This window comes from Ambystoma mexicanum, chromosome 8 (genome assembly GCF_040938575.1).
Source record: "Ambystoma mexicanum isolate Mex_15411 chromosome 8, UKY_AmexF1_1, whole genome shotgun sequence".
NCBI classification, from domain to species: Eukaryota; Metazoa; Chordata; class Amphibia; order Caudata; family Ambystomatidae; genus Ambystoma; species Ambystoma mexicanum.
The window spans coordinates 1,682,542,061-1,682,561,385 of record NC_090929.1 but is presented as its reverse complement, the minus strand read 5'-3'; the positions used below and the strand labels follow the sequence as shown (position 1 = coordinate 1,682,561,385).

Sequence of the window (19,325 nt, the reverse complement as noted above, 5' to 3'; positions counted from 1 at the left end):
TCTGTCTGCCTTGACAAAAGTATTGCCTTTGATTTTTGCCCCCAACTCTCTCTGGTTAGCCCAGGTGCTAAGTGTGTTTTTGCCCCGGTGACATTTCTTACCGCGGATACGCGTTTCTTTAATACGACCAAACTGTCAAAAAGTGATCGCATATGTATTCCCGGTAACGTCTTTTGTTTCACAATAACGGTCCACCAAAACATAAGGTACTTACCTCGAGTTATTCTGTGCCAAGAGAATTGGTTGTGTGTAGTGTATTTTACGTGTGGTTTTGAATTGATAGAAGTGTTGTGTTTTATAACGGATGGTTTAAATGTACTTATATTTTTTACCTGAAACCTTGAGTCTGTTTGCTTGAGTCACAGTAATTGTGGTCCCTTTGTGTAATCTAAGCTACTGCTCATATACTCTTGAGATAAGTCTGGATGCTCCGCTACTGCTACCACTTTAACAGTGTAGTACAGGCTTGTACCAAAGGTGAACTTGTATTACCACTTGTGGTCTTAATTGTGTGTAGTGGTCCCTAAGGGCACTGCACAGGATTCTGCCTAACAACTCTGAACGAGTGAATTGGTTGCCAAAAGTGGGGAAAGAGTAATTCTCATTGGAATTAATGTCATCTTCATCATCACAGTATTCATTTATTGTGCATTTGTAAAGCGCTTATATATCAAGAAATTGTGTTTCAAAGTACTTTGCCATAAAGAAACAAAGAGTCATGACCCCTTGTACAGAAAGAAAGATTGCAAAAAAATCCTGGTAGGAGAGAATACCAGGCAAATTGCCGATACTGGATTCGCACCCATAAGGAACTGTACAAGATAACCTGGCAGGGGAGTATCTAGGTGTTTTGAGAGTCTGGGACTTGCACCGAGTGTTATCTTGGAAAAGGAATCATAAGAAAGACCCATACACTTAGGATTTGAATAGTATTGACAGTGAAAAAAGCCTGGGGAAGGGAGTAATTTCCCCTGGAGAGAATTTTAACACAAGGAGGGAGTTATCCTCTTGGGCTATAAAGAAATTGGTTCTTTGAACTTTAGTTTTGGGGGAGAACATCCTGGGAATGACTCCCTTCCCCCTTTGGAACTGTGAACATTATCCATTTGGAACCTTTGTTGGATGTATACCTTTTGTTGAACATGAGCACACTTTCTAAGCCAAACACAATACCCTTAATATCATAGTTAGTTTTATAATGCGATTACTAGGATAGGATGTTCGGTGCAATACATTTTTGCTTTGTACATCTTGACAGTTGACAGACCCTTCGCTTTTGTTGAGGTACAGAAATACCTCCTAGATTAGGGACAGGGCAGCATTTTCCAACCCCTTTATTATTTAATAAAAGTCTATAAGCAATCACCAGGAGTCCTCAGTGTCTGTGTCTCACACCTGGTACCTCACGACACCCATTCATTATCCGGAACATTGGTTTCAAACAGGTCATTTATCCTGGCAAATTGAGGTCTATAGTTCACAAAGTGCCAAAATGTCCTAGAATTTGCCAGATCTGCTGAATATACGAGATCCTCCCAAGCATTCAATTCTAGTTCCATTTTCCTTGTCTATCGCCTTTTTATCAGCGACTCTAGTTTTTGCAATTCTTATTCCAAGTAGTTAAACACACTAGTAGAGCTCTAGGAACAATTGAGAATGTGTGCAATTGCCTCTTCTGGAGCTTGAGGAGAGCCTACATTGGACGATGCATACGGAAAGTCAGCCAAGTGATTTTGGCGTTTCTTGCTCTTTGCATTTTCCACTGCCTCCAACAATGTAACCTCTGTCTCTAGCCGAAAGCCTGCTACAGGTAAGGAATAGTATCTCTTTAAAACCGCTGCACTAGCCAGCTGGCACACTGTGCACTCTGCTTCATCAAAGCTGTTCTTGATAACGGTCGATTACTAGTTGCCCTTCTTTGATGATAGCTTGTGCCCGAGCGCCAACGCTCTACGGCTTGTCCTTCAGCAATGCTTGCGTATCTTTCCACTACGACCTTTCATAATCTGCTCACCAGTGCTGTGGTGCTGGCAACGTGGACGTTGTAGGCTGCTGATGTGGTTATTTTTCTCTCCATGAAATAGAGCCCCTGGCTCTGTATCCGATGGTGCATCTGTAGAGGATACCAGGGTTCTGCAGCATTTACATGCAGTTCCAATGTATTTATTTTTACATTTATAGAGCGCACCTAGCCTTCAGGCATCTAGGCGCTTGAATTTATGAAGTCGGTTACATTGGCTCAGCCATCTGAGCAATATTGTTTAAGGATTTGGTTGCATTGCAGTCTTAGTCACAGGGTTAACTATTGCTCAGGCATCTAAGCACTCATAGTTGGCCTTGAACTAGAGGATCTGTTGGTGAGGGCCTAAACATTCTCAACCGAGAAATGAACAGTCTGTGCAGTTTCAGGTGTCTCCATATTCTGCACAGCCTGCCACATTTGACTTGACATATATTATGACAGTGGGAAATTTGTTACGGTCCTTCCAAAGTCTCTTCATTGAAGTCTGGGGCCCCTCCGGATTACGAACCATGTAGTGACTCAAGAGTTGCATATGAACACTTGTCCCCTTTAGCAGAACTAGACGTAGTGTCCACATTCTTTGGGGGCTCATAGGGTAATCTTGGGGCTTCCCTGTGCTATATCCCCATGGACATTCTCTCGCTCATTGTCCGTTTCCTCCCAGATGAGGTAATCTCGATGACAACAGGCCATTCATGATATCTTGGCAGGAAGCTTGGCTCTCCATTCATGCAATTTATCCTGCCTCTTCTTCCTCCGCACCACCATCTTATCTCTCACTAAAAAGTTGACATCAGATGTTGCCTCTACTGAAGCCTGCTTCTGCCAAGTTGGCGATCGTGCCTCTGTAATGTGATAAAGGCGGTCTTGTTCTACCTCTTCAAATGTTGCTGCTTCATGCAGAAAATCTGATTCTTCCGTCTCTCCTTTGCCGTGATCTTTAAAATCTTTGATAGGACAGCACGTGCTTCAATGTGCACGTAAACATGGGAGTGTGGGTCATGATTTTTGGTTAATTTGGTCCGTCTAAATTATCTTCTGCCACAACAGTGTATTTGACTGACAGCTGCTAATGCCCATGGTTAGGCAAGATTGTGTGCAGTACCCTTTGGGTGCACTACAACAAACCTGACCTCCTGGCAATAGGAACCCAGCCTTTGGTATAAGTCTGTACTACACAGGTTGGTAGCATGTTGAGCAGCCAGGCTTATCTCAAGAGGTGTCAATGTGAGCTGTGAATCCCACCAAAGACAAAAATGAATAAAGGGACCAAACCTGGTTTGGCAAACAGAGTAAATCTCAAGGAGGACCTTTCCACAAAGAAATGGCGAAAAAAGAAGACAGCCATTTTGCCAAAAATAGCACCCTTGGGTGCTTTACTGCAGCTGCGAACGCAGCCCGCGGTAAATGCACACCAGGGTAGTTAAAAGTAAACCACTGCTACAAGCCATTCAGTGAGGAAAGGGTAACAAACATGTTACATGAAAAGCTAGACAAAGGGGATACTAGGTAACCCCTCCAACACCCTAGTGTAAAATGGTGTGTGCTGGGTCTAGAAAGTTACATGTGTAAGTCAAGTCAAATTCACTTCACTGCTCTTGGAAACAGTTTATCCAATTTATTATTATTGTTATTATGAGAAAGACTTTCCTGTGCCACTGCACTGAAGGTGCTATGCGACACAATGATGCCTATGGAGTTTGTCAGACTCCACAACCAACAGACACACAGAGTACAGAAATCTAATTAAAATACATGACAGGGGGTCTGTGTGGCTCTCTCTAAAGAGCTGTGGTTCTCTAAGGTAGAGAGGAATTAGCACATTTCTGAGTATTCTCCCCAACACCCATCACCATGTTGCTGTGAGTCTTTATGTTCATATGTTTGGTTAGGAATCACATGTGTCCTGGGCTGGTTCATACCGGTTTTGTGGGTGCCACACCTAGCACATCAGCCTGCTTGGATCTTCGTTTTTCAGCACAGGCTCTTTCAGTGCCATCTGTTTCGGTGGAGACTTTAGCTCTGATCTGTTCAGCACTGCGTGTTTGCGCTGCTCAGCTATGCCTGGTGCCATGTTTGGAGGTTGCTTCCATGTGCTCAACACCATGACCGGGCACAGTGTTCCAATGTCAAAGAGGTCCTTTTTAGTGGAGGATGGTGGGACGTTGAGTGTGAGGTTTCTTTGGGTGGCATATGTGCTCACTCCACACTAATTGTCTTTAGTTACGTTTGATGCCATTTTATGGTGTTTTGTATTTTGTGGCTCATGAGTTGGTTGTGTGGCAATCCCTTCTGAGATGCAAATTGTATGCAAAGGAACTGGCAATGCTCCTTCTCGTTTGGGCATTTGGGGACACTCAATCTCACCTGGGTCCAAAGTCACCAGTCTCCCAGGGGACTAGACATCGAGCACTGCTCAGAGATTTGTCCTTTGCGGCCTCCACGGCATGTGCTGCCCATCCTTGATTTTTCCCGAATTTAATGGTTTTTGGTTGAAACACCTTGCAAACGCAGAGCACTCGGCTTCCCTTTGTAGCCTGCGGTTACAAACCGCATGCAAATCATGCCTGGGGAATTTGCATTTGCAAGGTGGGCAGAGTTACAGAGTGGTTTCCATTGTGACAAAATGACTACTGCTCTGCAGGAGTACGGGGATGTGTGGTGTGTAAAACCTCTACTCCGTCACAGATTATTACTAAACGAGCACTAATCCCAGTAATCAAGGAGAAACAGGCACTGCTTGGCAGTTAAACATTCACCTCTTGCGATAGGTTGGGCTGAGGGCAGGATATACTTTTCAGTACTGTTGTGAGCTGGCAAAGCTTCAAAACAGTACCCTAGTACCAAAATGAAAGTATGCCCAATCAGGAACCTATACAAAAAATAGAATAAGATAGGTTATTTATAACACGCTTAATACCCAGAGGTTTCTAAGCACAGACCCGGGGAATCGAACCTGTGTTGCTCCGTGTCTTGCTTCCAAGGCGAGCACGTTGCCGCTGAGCTATCCTCCTGAGACAGACTTTCTTTTAACTGAAAGTACAAACAGACCCTTGCAAGAGACTCCTGGTCTCAAGCCAAGAAAAAGAACAGCAATATTTTCAGTAGCAAATCTTCAAGTTCAATGAACAGGTCTTCAAATATGTACTTTACAAATGCAGGGTAGGTTTGTTCTAGGGTCTCAACAGCATTGAAACATGCTTCTAGGCACTTCACAATGGAACAAGTCTTTGTCGAGACAGTCATGTTGGTGGGTCCCAATGCATTGAGTGAATAGAGACAGTTAGCACAAGGTGTTCCAGTCCAGGGGCGATTGGCTCAAATCTGGCGAAGAAACTGCAGGCGATGGTTGAGTCAGTGTCTCAAAGTGGTTGATTCAGTTTCACGTGATCCAACAATAATGCAATGCAGTTCTCCAGTGGAGATCAGCTCGAAATTTGCTGGAGTGCAGGCAGGCGATGGTAGAGTCAGCAGCATGACTGCTGGAATCCGATCATAAAGCAGCGAGTGTCAAAAGTAGCCTCGGCGGAGGCTGGGAAGGTCTGCAGCAGCTCAAAAACACCAAAGTAGTGAAGCCCGCTAGAAAACAGATTGAGGTGGGAAACCGAGCCCGGCATGATTTCTCGACTCCTGGGTTGGTGGGAGACCCAGTGCAGTGGGCTCCAGGGATCCTTGTTCTGCCCTACACAGGCAGGAAGGCTGCCAGGAAGTATTTGCAGGAGTGGTCACATCTAGTAAGCAGCAGCCTGGTTCCAGTGGCCTTGTCCACACAGCGGTACACTCCAAATTTTCCTCTGGAGTAGGTGATGCATGGGTCTTTCTTCCTTTTTGGAGCCTCTACCTTAACCTCTATGACAGACTATAACCAGATAAATCAAGAGTTGGGGGGCTTCCCACCATACAATGTCAATCCGACACAGCAGATTGGTCCATTACAAACATGCTGGCTGCTGCGAGCAGTCTCTTTTTCTGGTGCTGTCAGTCACAGAGTGCTTTGTCTGTAGGAGGAGTGGATGTTGGCTTAGGAGGTGTGGAAGCCCTGGGTGATTCCAAGATTATGGGACCCCTACTCGAACTCTGCTCTCTCTCACGTGTGCCCTGCATCAAATAGTCTAGCAATTAGTACCCTGCTGTGGCCTCTCTAAATGAAAGCCTGCCCGTGGAAGCACAGGGCCTCTCTGCCTGCCACCCTGGAAGGTGACAAGTCGTTCCCAGAGAGAACAAAGGCTTAGCTGGGGCCGACCCCAAATGGTCTGTTTTGGCCGATACTCAGTCCCAGGCAGTGAATGCACAGAAAGCCCTCACCAGAGGATCACTAGAAAACCAAGCTGACATTAAACACAAAAGGGTTTTGGCCAGTATAAATGTAGATTTCAAAACCACCATGTCAAAACCAAACATAGTTTATATATAGATATTAATCAGCCACAAGGCCCAGGGAGCACTCAATTATATCATTTGGATCAGGGTTGCCCACAGATAAATGCAGTCCCTTCCTGTTGCAACTTTGGGTTTCATCAGGCTGTCTGCAGGAATGCACAAGGCAGTTGCCAAGGAGTGTAAGTAGACGGGCTCAGCAGAGTTAAACCTTTTCAGCGTGGAGTATTATGAAAAGGAGGTTGGGTTAGCAGATCTCACTTTCAAAGGCAGAGATACCAGCATAATATTATATGAAGAAAAAATAAAACAAAAATAAGGCTAGTATGCGGTCACAAATGGCACTCTATCAGAAGCTCGAGACCAATACTGTAATGGCTTGGCAGGCGGAAAATCGATGGTCTGGTGGGTTGCCCAGAGCTGTGCCTGTGGTTCTGATGATTATGTATTCAAAACCTTCCAGCCATCAACGTTTGAGGTCCTAGTTAAAGTAGCAAAATATCCAAGTTGCACGGTTGACACACGTCTTACTACAATTGGTTATCTCCCACACCAAACTCCTGCGACCAGATCAATGGTGGAAAAAAATATACTGGAGGGTGTCGACTCAAAGAAAATCACAGTTACCTTTATACATAGCACAGGGATAGTGATACAGGAATGCCCCTGTTAATGTTTTGTTATGTGTATAGCCATTTCCTCAAAGCTCTGTGCATAGAACATTTGCATACAATTATCACCCAATCGAAGCTCATACTCTATCGACAACGGAAGGATGAATGGGTGAGTTGGGCTTGCCGGGACTCGAACCTGCAACAGTGACCACTCAGCCAGCTCTATAATATAGGTTAACACCTATTATTATGGAAGTAAAACATGTAATGCCCTAGAGGAAGTAAAGATTGTACTACCCTAGACCAACCCCCAGGTGGTGGCAAATGCATAGCAAATGCACTACCATAGACCAACCCCCCAGATGGTGGAAAATGCATAGCATATGCACTACCCTGGACCAACCCCCAGATGGTGGAAACTGCACAGCATATGCACTACCCTAGACCAACCCCCAGATGGTGGAAAATGCATAGCATATGCACTACCCTCAACCAACCCTAGATGGTGGAAAATGCATAGTATAAACCCTACCCTAGACCAACCCCCCAGATGGTGGAAAATGCATAGCATATGCACTACCCTGGACCAACCCCCAGATGGTGAAAACTGCACAGCATATGCACTACCCCAGACCAACCCCCAGATGGTGGAAAATGCTACCCTAGACCAACCCCCAGATAGAGTAAAATGCATAGCATATGCATCTAAACAGTCATAAGCCTAGAAATACAAATGAAAACCCACAGCACAATCTTGCCTTGCTCAAGCTACGGTTACAAATGCATGAAAGAACACTTTCACCAAAACTACAATCCTACACACAAATCTGTCAGCTATGCGATGTGCCCATAACGACTAGTCTGGATAAGATGTCTCAAGATGGAGCTTTGAGGGTCCGAGAAAGCGGGCCTATGAACTGAAACTGCAGCGGGTGCTCATGTATAAGATGCAAGACCTACCTGGACGTAAAACGTGCGGGAAGTTGTTACAATTTCAAAGAGGTTGTCTCTCATCATGATATCACTGTAAAAAGAGCAAAGGCACAAAGTAAGAGCCTGTTCTGAGAGGCACACGGGAGCAACACACCCAGACATCATTAGTCTGCAGTAGAGTAAAAGGTAAACAATACGTGCAATAGGTCATCGCTCCCCTCCCACCCCACCCCATAGCCAACGTTCAGGAAAGTCATCGAGTTTCTATAGGACCAGGCTAAATGAAATTGGAACACTATAAACAGAAAGTGTGCTTATTGCTCAGATATGAGCCAATCGGTTTGCCCAGAATATCCAGCCGCCACTATAAGAGATCTTCACTAAGGGTGAGGGTGGGACTCTAAAAGGACATCCACATTCTACCGTCATTTCTACAGGTCAGACATTTTCTCATCACCAATGGGCTGCTGAATTGAGCGAGTTACTTTCTATAGGATGAGAGCTAAGGGGGGGGTCAGAGGGGGAGTCTAAAGAGACTGAGGCCCATAAATTTGAGTATCTGCTTGAGTCTGAAGCCAGGTGCGAACCTTGCAGGGAGGTATGGTACAGGATGCAGCTTTTTGTATTTCTGCAAGAGGAATGGAAGCAAAGTACGCGACTTCAGACTTGCCCTCCCCAGATGTGTTATCCGTTTGCCAGGCAGCTTGAGTTGTAACTGGTACCATAGCCCAGCACTGGAGATCATCCAGGTGGCCGAACCTGGCATATAAACTCACATTTGATGCTGGGACCAAAAGCTAGTAAAAGCTGTCTGGGGTCAGCTAAAACATTGTCCTGCTTCTTCAATTAGCTGCTGAAATCAAAACACAGGAGAGAAGCCAACCACAGCCACCTTGACAAGAAAGCGGAAGTCTAAACATGGAAAGAAGAAACCATACAAGCCCCTTAACAAATGACGGACTCCACTCAAACTGCTCCACACCATGGACATCAAGCCAAATGCCAACCAACGAACCCACAGCAATGGCAACACACAAGTTGGTATTCACCATCTCCACAGCCATTGTAGCCCCCCCACCTTTGGGCTGGACCGAGCATGCAGCCATAAACCGTCCTGCTTAACCCCAAATCAAACAAGACACCCCCACAGCTCTTTCGATGTTCCCTTGGGTGCAATGGAAGGACTCCTCATCCCTGTGGCCTCCACATACCTCCAATCAGCATGCAGGACACATCACCACAGCCAAGGCAAACTAGTACACAACAACCATCATAGAAGCTCCCAACAAGAGCAGAGCGCTCTTCCACGCCATTGAGCACTGCATCAAACCGCAGCCAGGCCCTGCAATACCACAATCCACGGACAACTGAAATGCCATCAACACCTTCAAAGACAAGGCAACACTGACTGCTCAGTACTCCAATACATACCACAAACATCACGCCAGCCTCTAGCATACCATGATAAAACACATTTAGGGCAGTTTCTCCAGGTGACCCTACCCCACACTTGCAGCTCTCAAGCCCAGTAACTACAAAGAACATGCTTTCCCATCTCCATCATGAAGGCCATCAAAGGTGAATCACTCAAAACAATGAATGATATCAAGACATCCCTGACACAAGGCAGCTTCCCAGATACACCGACAATGAGACAGATCTTCTCACTATGAAGAAAACACTCAACCCAGATGAGCTGTCTACTGCTTCCCTGTCATGCATCTACCCTTCCACAGCAAAGTGGTTAAGACTACAGTTGCGATCCAGATGCACAATAGAATCGCTCAACAAAATCTCCTACAGGATTACCAATCCAGTGTCTGACCACAATGCAGTACAAAGACTGCCACCATCTAGGTTACGATGGCACTACACATTCAGGACAAAGGGGAGCCCTGCTTAGTCGTCCTCGACCTCTTCTGCCATTAATACCATGGACCATGAAGCCATTCGCAACATGCTTGGTAAGTGTGGTCTTCGGTGGAACAGTCCTGCAGTGGTTTGCCTCATACCTCTAACAACAAAGACCCACTCACCCAAAGCTACAGCATACCACAAGGCTCCATTCCAGCTACCTTCTCATTCAACCTCTACATGGGACCTCTGCGAGACTCATCGCCAACACCAATATAAAGATACACACGACATACAGCTTTACACAAGGAATCGAATGGACGACATTGATTGGGTCAATTACTGTGCCCCTCACCCAAGCCTGAATGTGAAGGGCCTACCTGAAGTTCAAGCCTACAAAGACCGAATGAATTCTTCTAGGAAACCACATGAGCAATGCCCACGTCCAGAATTGGCTGACTGACATGAAGCTTCACAGATTCACACCTCAACTCTCATCCAGTGAAAAAGGTCTCAGCTTCGCTATTGATTGTGAACTTTCATTCAAAACACAGATCGCCAACAATGCCCAAGCATCATGAGACCAGCTTACACTCCTCTTCAAAGTCGAGCCTTTCATCCCTGGCCAGAGTTTCAGAACAATTGTCCCAGCCCAAGTCATCTTCCATCTGGATGGTGGAAAAACCTTACTCGCAGGAGTCTGATCCATACCTTAGCCCCTCAAACCCACCCAGCATGCTGCAGCAAACCATCACAGGACTATGACATTTCAACCACATCACCCCTATCCTTAAGGAGATGGACCGGCTCCCCTTCAAGCACGCATCATATTCTAGACTGCCCTTATCTACTGAGCATTCACAACCAAAACACCACGCCTTTCCTTAAACCCCCCCACCCCCTTCCAGCTTTTTGCCCTGGTTTGAATCCTGGTCTCACGATTAAGGCCAGGATTCAAACAAGCTAACCAAGAGAACACCTTTTTGCAACTATTTCGGGGGCTCTGATCCGTACCTACTGCAATCAGTGTTAGGGTTGTCCCCAATCACAAAATTCATTGTTTTAAAGATGCTCTCATCAACTTGCAGCAGGAGTACTTTGTATCCCTTTTTTGTTTTTAGTAACATTTGTATTACCTGTATTAATTATTTTTTTATTTTTGTCATTTCTATAGCACCTTTTACCATAATTATGGTCCCAAAGCGCTGTTTGGTTGGACACCCATATTTGGGAGAAATTGGGAAGTGCCATTAGGCGTGTGTGCATTTCAGCCATTACAGTTATGTGAGGGTGGTCAAGACCCTGCTAGTCACCCATGTCTGAATAGCGTGTGGATGGGTGCAGTGGAGATAAACTATGAACTAAACAGGGCAGATTGTGTTTAAGGAGTTCAAGAATTATGTGGGAAGCTACCATTCAAAGTTTTGCCACTAAAGGTAGCTTCATTCTTATGGGAGAGGTATTGTGCAATAGTGTTTGTGGTATATGTCAGTGCAGGGTGTTTGAAAGGAGTACGCGCCTATTGCTAAGTTGCGAAGGTGCGGGTGGAGAACATGGGTTAGCTGTACAAACAACATTTACATCCTTGGTTCAGTCTATCTACAAAGAGCAGTGCTACAGATCAACTTTATTAAAAAAGGGAGGAGAGCAGGGCCTAAAATGTGTAGAAAGACATGGAGTGGTTGATTTTAGAAACACCTTATGCAATATGTTGCTACCTTACACAAGTAGTCTAAATGCAGAATATGGGGCCCTTGCACAAGTAGGCTATATGCAGAAAAGGGCTTCCTTACACAAGTGGGCTAAATGCAGAAAATGGCTTCCTTACACAATTAGGCTAAATGCAGAATATGGTTACCTTACAAAATGTATGATGTGTCCAAGAGGGGCTGGGAGCAGCAGATATTTTTCTACTGCACTTTTTATTTTTCCTCGCATGCACTTTGCATTTTACTGCAAAAAGGCATTTTAAGTATAAAACTCAAAAATGGCAGAGTGATGCATTTTTGCCTCTGCTTTGGCCATCTGCTCCTTGGGCCACCTTCCAGCCTACAACATATAAAAAAAAGCCCTTTAGCAGGCAAAGCAGCAGTATTTGTTTGTTGCCAGATGTGGGTGCTGGGACGGCTGCACCCAGTGTATATGTTGGCCGAAGTGTGTATGTTGCTGGGCAGATGTGGTGGCCAGAGGACATCCACTGGATAACCCCTACCAGCTTGAATGGCGCAGATCCTTACCATTGGTGGGCTAAGGAGCCACCCCAGCTCGAATTTAGGATAAAAGGAGGAGTCCTGCATTCAGTCTTCAGATCACCGTTGGAGCCAAGTCCCCCAAGGAGAGGAGAATCCTGATAAAGACTTGTTGACATCCACTGCAGCTAACCAGCATTGCCTGCAGCCAAGTCCTGGCAAAGCCCTGCTCCTTTGTGCTAATATCTTGTTAGAAAGAGGTGTTTTGCTTCTTGTCTAGACTTCTTTGGGGCACCATGCTTTGTTTAGACTCCTGTCCTGACTTTTTGGAGGCAAGTAAAGCCTTCCGATTTCATTCCTATGGGGATACAGTACAGTAGTTATACAATTGCTCACATCACTCTGAAGTGAGGTGTGGTTACGATAATTTGCATCCTTATAATTTTTTCTGTGGTGGTGGTTTGGTTTAATTTACAATGTTCCTAGAATGGGCAGGTGGCAGTGGATATTTTCTGAACCGTGTTTCATACTTTACTTGTGCACAATTTTTTTGTATTTACCGCAAATGGCTACTAAAGGTGGCTAGCACCCTAAGATTGTCATGCTACCAGGTTTGTGTTTGTCCTTTTGCCATATTGTTTTTTGCCCTTCTTCCTGCCCTCTCTGGCCCTGAATTGCCATGTATCGCCATTTCCTGGGGAAAGCTGCCGCTTTCTGAGGCAAAGAGGCAGTTTGGGTGCGAGTCCGGAGGGAAGGCTGGGACGGTCTGGTCCCAGGACACATCCTGGTGCCTGTATGTCTGTTGCTGGGCAGATGTTCTGGCAAGTGGATATCTATGATTGGATAGCCACTGCCAGTGTGAATGGTGCAGATCCTTCCAATTGGTGGACCTGGGCGAGCTTCCAGTCCAGATCTTGGATAAAAGGAGGACCCATTCAGCCATTCTTGAGATCCTCATTGGAGCCAAGTCCTAGACGAGGAAGAACAGCCAGCTGATGACGACCCCTGCAGCTGACCAACACCAACTCCAGTGAAGTCCCTGGTCAGCCTAGTTTCTGTGCCTGATCTCAAGAAGACCCTTGTTTGGCTTAGACCCCTGGATCGGTGAGAACCAGTCTCGAGCCCTGCTCAAGGGTCCATGCTTTGAGCCTTTGAAAGTGTGCCTGGAACAAGAAGTGGACTGTCCAGTTCTCTCCTGGGCTACCTCACTGCAGCTGTCGCCGTGCAGAGTGCATCCTGGGATGATCCTCAACAAGACACCTACTCCTGAATTTTCAGCCTTCTTGTATCATGGAAGTTGTGCAGGATCTGCTCCTTAGTTCATCCCTGAAAGACCGCCTGTCGCCACTTGGCCTTGATGACTCCCATTGCAATCAGTCTTCTTTGCATCCTACAGGTGTCCTGAGGTTGCGTACACCGCTGACCTCTTCTCCTTTTCTTTGTTTGGGTGATCAGCTGGAAGGTGTCTGAAATGATGCCTATGCACCCCGATGGACCAAAACTAAATCCTGTGTACAAAAGTGACCTTTGCTCCCGCGACACCTGGTCCTTCCTCAAGTAGACCAAGCACACAGAATCGCGCTCCTGATCAATTCCGGAACCTCAAGAGTGGTCTCCAGAGAAATCAGAGTCAGCGTGGTAAGTTAACATACCTGCTCCCCCGCACCACCTGTTCTCCATAGGGTTACGTCAGTGTAAATCGCCGTCCACAAATCACTCTTTGCTGACTTTGATTGTTGGAGGCCTGGTTAAGGATCCCTTCCTAAACCTATCCTAAACCTATCCTAGTGTCTGGTATTGAATGAGTTAACTTCCTTTTTTGACTTATGAATTAGAACTACTGGCATTGTTCAATCTCTTAGTAAACGAATCTGGAAAATATGACTTTAGGAAAAAAGGCCCTAATCCATTTTAGGGTTGGACTCATTAAGGGTCAGGGAAACTGTTCTGTGGTTATTCTAATGTGCCTTTACTGAATTTCTTGCATCAGAGTAGTTACCTGTGTTTCATTGGTTATTGAATCATACGATTTCGTTCTTCTCCTAAGGGTGAATGTATTTATCAGTTTTATAGTAAGTGTGTGATTAGAGTATTTTAAAGGCCCAATAAAGCTTTGTAGATTTGTGTACTCACCTGGAATAGCCCTAGACCACTCTTGCAACCCTCCTGGAATGAAGCCTTGCTGCTCCATTATCATACCGTGATTGGGTTAGGAAACTCAGTTTCCCTGTTCACCACAATAGGTTGGTCTCCCAAATTACACCCTCAGGGTTTATTTTGGAAATCCATCTCAATATCTCCTGAAGACCTTCATCGACGCTTCAATCTCTGGACCAATAGGAACCACCAGTCCAGACCCCTGCTCAAGGATCCTGCCCTTGGAAGCTTTCAGAAGTGTCCCAAGACCACCCTGTGGACTGACCAGCTCCTCCTGGGTCTCTTCTCTGCATCGGCATCCCAAACTCTGACTTGGGACTCCGAAGACTTAGTTCAGAGACTCGATGCATCCCCTGCAGCTGTGGCTTTTCAGAAGGAAGAGGGGCCTTGTAGAGCGAGCTTTTTTCACTGCCACAAGGGCCACCTAGACGTGGTTATCATTGCTGTAGCCCGCCTTCATCATGTCAAGGGGGAGGGGGATCTTCAGAGGTTATTGGATTTATGCTGGTGGTCATCGCATAGTTACCAATGCAGTTAAGGCTGGCTCTGCCCCCATCCTACACAAGAGCAAGGATCTGAGGATCACAAATCCCAGACACATTCATGTTGGACTATTCATGTGCTCAGAAGAAACTGCTGTGAGAGAAGTCCATAGAACTCTGAGTCGCCTTAGGTTTTAGAAAGACTCAACTATCGATCTAGTATTCGGTCTCATCAGTTTTGTATAGGTTTTAAAAGGCAGTCCATGCATTTAGTATTTATACATCGGAAAACAGCATCTGAGCTGGTTCCCCGGTCCAAACTATGGATGCCGCTTGAACAACTAGCAATCCCAGCTGATTTAGTAGGTGCAATCAAGCTGTTAAATAAAGGAACATTTTTCCAATTGTGTGCCATGATTCATAAGGCTTCCTTTAAGATCAATGTTGGGGTCAGACAGGGGCGCGTGTTGGCACCCCGGGAGTTATTTCTGTATCTAAATGGACCGAGCCATTTCTAGTTCAGAAAAGTTGTAAAACCTTAGGCAGAAGAGTGGATACGATGTTAACATTTTCGAAACAGCATGATCCGTCATTTCCGGTGCCCTGGAAATATATAGATCTCAGACAGTTGCTGCTTCAATATATGTCTCAGACTTATGCGCCCATACTAATATTAATGTATAGAGATTAAAGAAAATAAGTTTGTGGAGACTACCAATACTAGCACACAGTGCATCGACTTTGCCAGTTACGATGGAGCTGGCTATAGAAGGTATAGCCCAGGCAATATTTATGTTGGATACAAGTGTGGGACAGTGAAACTTAAAAGTTTGCTTAGAATCACTCAAATACCTTTTATCTTCAGCTGGCACAAGTGATTCACCCTGGTTCAATTATGTTAAAACTGTTGTATTCTCTTCATCTACCAGAGCTTTGGATTGATCCAGGATGCTATGGTTTAAAGTCCAAAACTACTGAGGCCTCGGAGGAATGGACGAATTGCGAAAGCTTGCTTACCTATGAGGGTAGTCATAAAATAAGTGATTACCTGGAAGTAAAAAGCTCCATTGACTTTGAAAATGATCTTGATAGATTGGTTGTAAAGGATAGGAACCTGTTAAAAGTACGGGGGCTGGGGATATTTCCCATCTGTGGAAACAGAGCAGGGGACAGAATAATTCTGCAAAGTGACATCACTGTTCCAGTTGTAATAAAATGCTAACTCACTTTGGTTTGTTATGCTCGTTGATCAAAGCCTTAAGGGGACGTTGGCTGAAACCCTGTGTGCCAATGATGCTTGAAGACTTTGTAAATCTGCAAATGATTGGGATGGAATGGTGAATGCGACCCAGTTCCTGACCAAAGCATGGAACAAGAGACTGAGATACAGACTGGCGAAGCCCTATTCAATTATTTTGATTCTGTGGTATAGGTTTTTATTGAATTCATACATAGATTGACCAAATGGTTGATGGCCCTCCAAATTCCGTATGAGATGATCGAAGTGCATGGTCATTGATTTGTGATCATTGTTGGTTTTGATCGTTCATGGCATGATGCTGGAATAAAGTCAGGAAATGGAAGGAGTCGCCTCAGGAAGTATATATAAACATTCTGAAATACACAGCGAGGGAATGGAGTTCTTTGTGCCAACCACTCCCCAACCTCCAGGCAACATTCCTTTCTCTGCACTCTACCCCTCACACCTGGGAGAGCAAGGCTAGGTGGGTGTGGATACACAGAAGATCAAGCTGCCATGTTATGATAATACTTTATACAGTGAGTAAGTAGACTGCACACATCAGGAAATGCGTGTGCTGAAATGGTGCCGTGCCTTGTTCTGAATGGAAACTGACGATGTGCGACTCTTGAGGGAGTGGTAATCTACACTGACGGTCAATGTCAGCATCTGACAACGTGGATACCCTCTTGCTTGTTTTACCACTTTTCCTGCAAATGTCTTTTTAGTCTGGTAGCAGCGCCGGTGCCCAGGAATGCCATCTTCACAGTGCATCACAAGTGTTGTGCGTCAGTATATACCTGGCTCAGCGGAGCCTTGGAGATGGGTTCACGGTGCTCTTTGGGCAAGATGGGATTTAGAACTGGTCTCTGCTTCTGCCAACTGCTCATAGAAATAAGGAGGCAGCAGCATTTACTGGGTCCAGATGAAGTTAGGGGATCTAATCAGTCTGGTATGATAGCATAAAAGTTTGAGAGAGTACAGCCAATTCCTTTTTTTCTGTCCTGTGCCAACATGCGCGTCCCCTTCGTCCCTCATTAATTATGTCTCATAATATGTGCACGATCTGTGTACGACATGAGCCATGTGTGAAGCCGACAGGTTGGCCTGTGGCACGGCCTGCATTAGATGTGTGTAAGAGGTCTCGAGGCTTTCTGAACATCGGTATAGGTGCCCAAAGCCTTGAAGTACAAAGGTTTGTGTAACAGAGGGAATACTTTGTGCCCCCATGTCCTTGCAAGGGGGGCACAAACGGGGAGGCTGAGACAGGGGAGAGGGAGAAAGAATGAGAGAAGACCAGGGGGATAAGGGAGGAGAGAGGGTGAAGACAGGGGTGAGTACTAGTAGAAGAGCAGAGGAGAGAGAGTGAGGAGTGGATATCGAGAACACAAGAAAGGTGAGAAGGAAAGCTTGCAAGAGGACAGGCGCCATCTCAAATTCAAACGGATCCCACCGTGGGGCAGAAAGAAAAGGGAATCCTTAGCAAGTCCCGGATGGAGCGAGGAAGTGGGGGGGTCTAGGGGGGTAGGTCAGGATGTACCCTATATGTCTTCACCACCATAGTAGGCGAGATTAGATAGGGGTCACTAATCTCTGGTTGCATCTAGTTACATTTCTGACTACATCCGGGCACAGTAGTGAGTGTACTCGCTGCATGTGCCCCTCTCATGGGGTACGTCTAAATAAGAATTCTTACCAGCGGATGTGCTCAGGAAAGGAGGTTCTAGTGCAGAACTCTTTACAATGGAATCACATCCCAACTCCCCTGATCACGCTTTGCCGCTTTCTACAGCAAATATGCAGATGGTAGGCGGGGAAAGGCATATAAAAAGGTGGTGAGGGGCTGTAGTGAGTGCGGTGGTGGGAGTCCTCTGGATTTTGTGGCATAAACAAAGTCAAAAGGGATACGATGAGTTGGAAAATCTCGTACATCCTTTACAACGGCCTCCTAGAGCAAAGAGCACATCATAGGAATGCACATAAAGAGGCCTTCTTATGCTCCCAGAGAAAAGAGCACTTCATAGGGATGCACATAAAGAGGCCATTTTATGCTCCCAGAGCAAAGAGCACATCATAGGAATGCACATGTGGGGGTCGCCTTATGCCTCCAGAGCAAAGAGCACATAATAGGGATGCACATGTGGAGGTCGCCTTATGCTCCCAGAGCAAGAGCACATCATAAGAAAGCATATACGGAGGTCGCCTTATGCTCCCAGAGCAAGAGCACATCATAGGAAAGCACATACGGAGGTCGCCTTATGCTGCCAGAGCAAAGAGCACATCGTAGGAATGCACATTTGGAGGTCGCCTTATGCTGCCAGAGCAAAGAGCACTTCATAAGGATGCACATGTGGAGGTTGTTTTATGCTCCCAGAGCAAAGAGCACTTCATGTGCATCCCTATGTGGAGGTCGTTTTATGCTCCCAGAGAAAAGAGCACTTCATAGGGATGCACATGGGAGGTCGTTTTATGCTCCCAGAGAAAAGAGCACTTCATAGGGATGCACATGCAAATATCATATCATAGGGAGAACTGATGATCAACAATAATCTGGCTTTAAACAAAAGCAAAACTGAATTTATGATAGTGGGCAATTCAGTCGCCATTAAACATTTGGACTGTAACTTTGGTTCTTTTAGGCTAGGGATTGATCCAATTACTCCAGTCCCCAAACTAAAGATCTTGGGGGTGACTCTCGATCAGTCATTATCCATGAGTTCTCACGTTACTAGCGTAGTTTCTGCTTCAGCTTACTACATTAAATTGCTTTATCATCTCAAGCCGCTGATTATTCAGGCTAGTGGCGGGATAATAGGCAGAGCCATTATTGGCTCCAAGATGGATTACGGTGGTAGTTTATTGGTCAGTTTTGGCAAGTGTGATGTGCATAGGCTTTAGACCATCCAAAATAGGGCTGTAAGAGTAGTGCTGGGACTCTCTCGAAGAGATCATGTACGGGGGCCAGGGGGTCTCTTCACTGGCTTCCTATTGAAGCATGTGTTAAATACAAGATTCTTACCGTAACATTTAAATGTAGACAAGGGATTATGCCATCATATCTGCAGTATTCTATTATCGACAAGGTTAATGGCAGAGCGCTGAGGTCTTGTGGACAGAACTTGCTGGTTCTTCCCAGAAATAGAACCTTGAAAGCCGAGAAGGGGGGCATTCTATTTGGTGGCTCCAAAACTTTGAAATCAATTATCGAAAATGTTAAGATTCCAGAGCTTGCGGTCGGCTTTCAATAAAGACCTAAAAACGTACTTGTTTGCATAATTCTAGCTCTAATCTCCTCCACCAATAACACCCTTGACTCACCCATCATCGTGAGATAAACGTTTTTTGTAACCGTCTGTTTTAAAATTGTCTGCGCCTTTATGACTGAGGGTCCCATAGTGCGCAATACAAATACTGTAATGTAATCCTAGGAATGCACATACAGAGGTCGTCATATGC

The 19,325-nt window shown here is 45.5% G+C and overlaps 1 protein-coding gene across 5 annotated transcripts in view; it reads right to left on the bottom strand.

Annotated features, from left to right (window-relative positions):
- The window catches only part of PLEKHA1 (pleckstrin homology domain containing A1), a 749,116-nt gene that overhangs the window by 125,272 nt on the left and 604,519 nt on the right, over nt 1–19,325 (bottom strand). For all 5 annotated transcript variants that reach the window (XM_069611983.1, XM_069611981.1, XM_069611982.1 and 2 more), the window contains one exon: nt 7,975–8,038. In XM_069611983.1, coding sequence (XP_069468084.1) covers nt 7,975–8,038 — 64 coding nt within the window. The remainder of the gene's footprint in view (nt 1–7,974; nt 8,039–19,325) is intronic.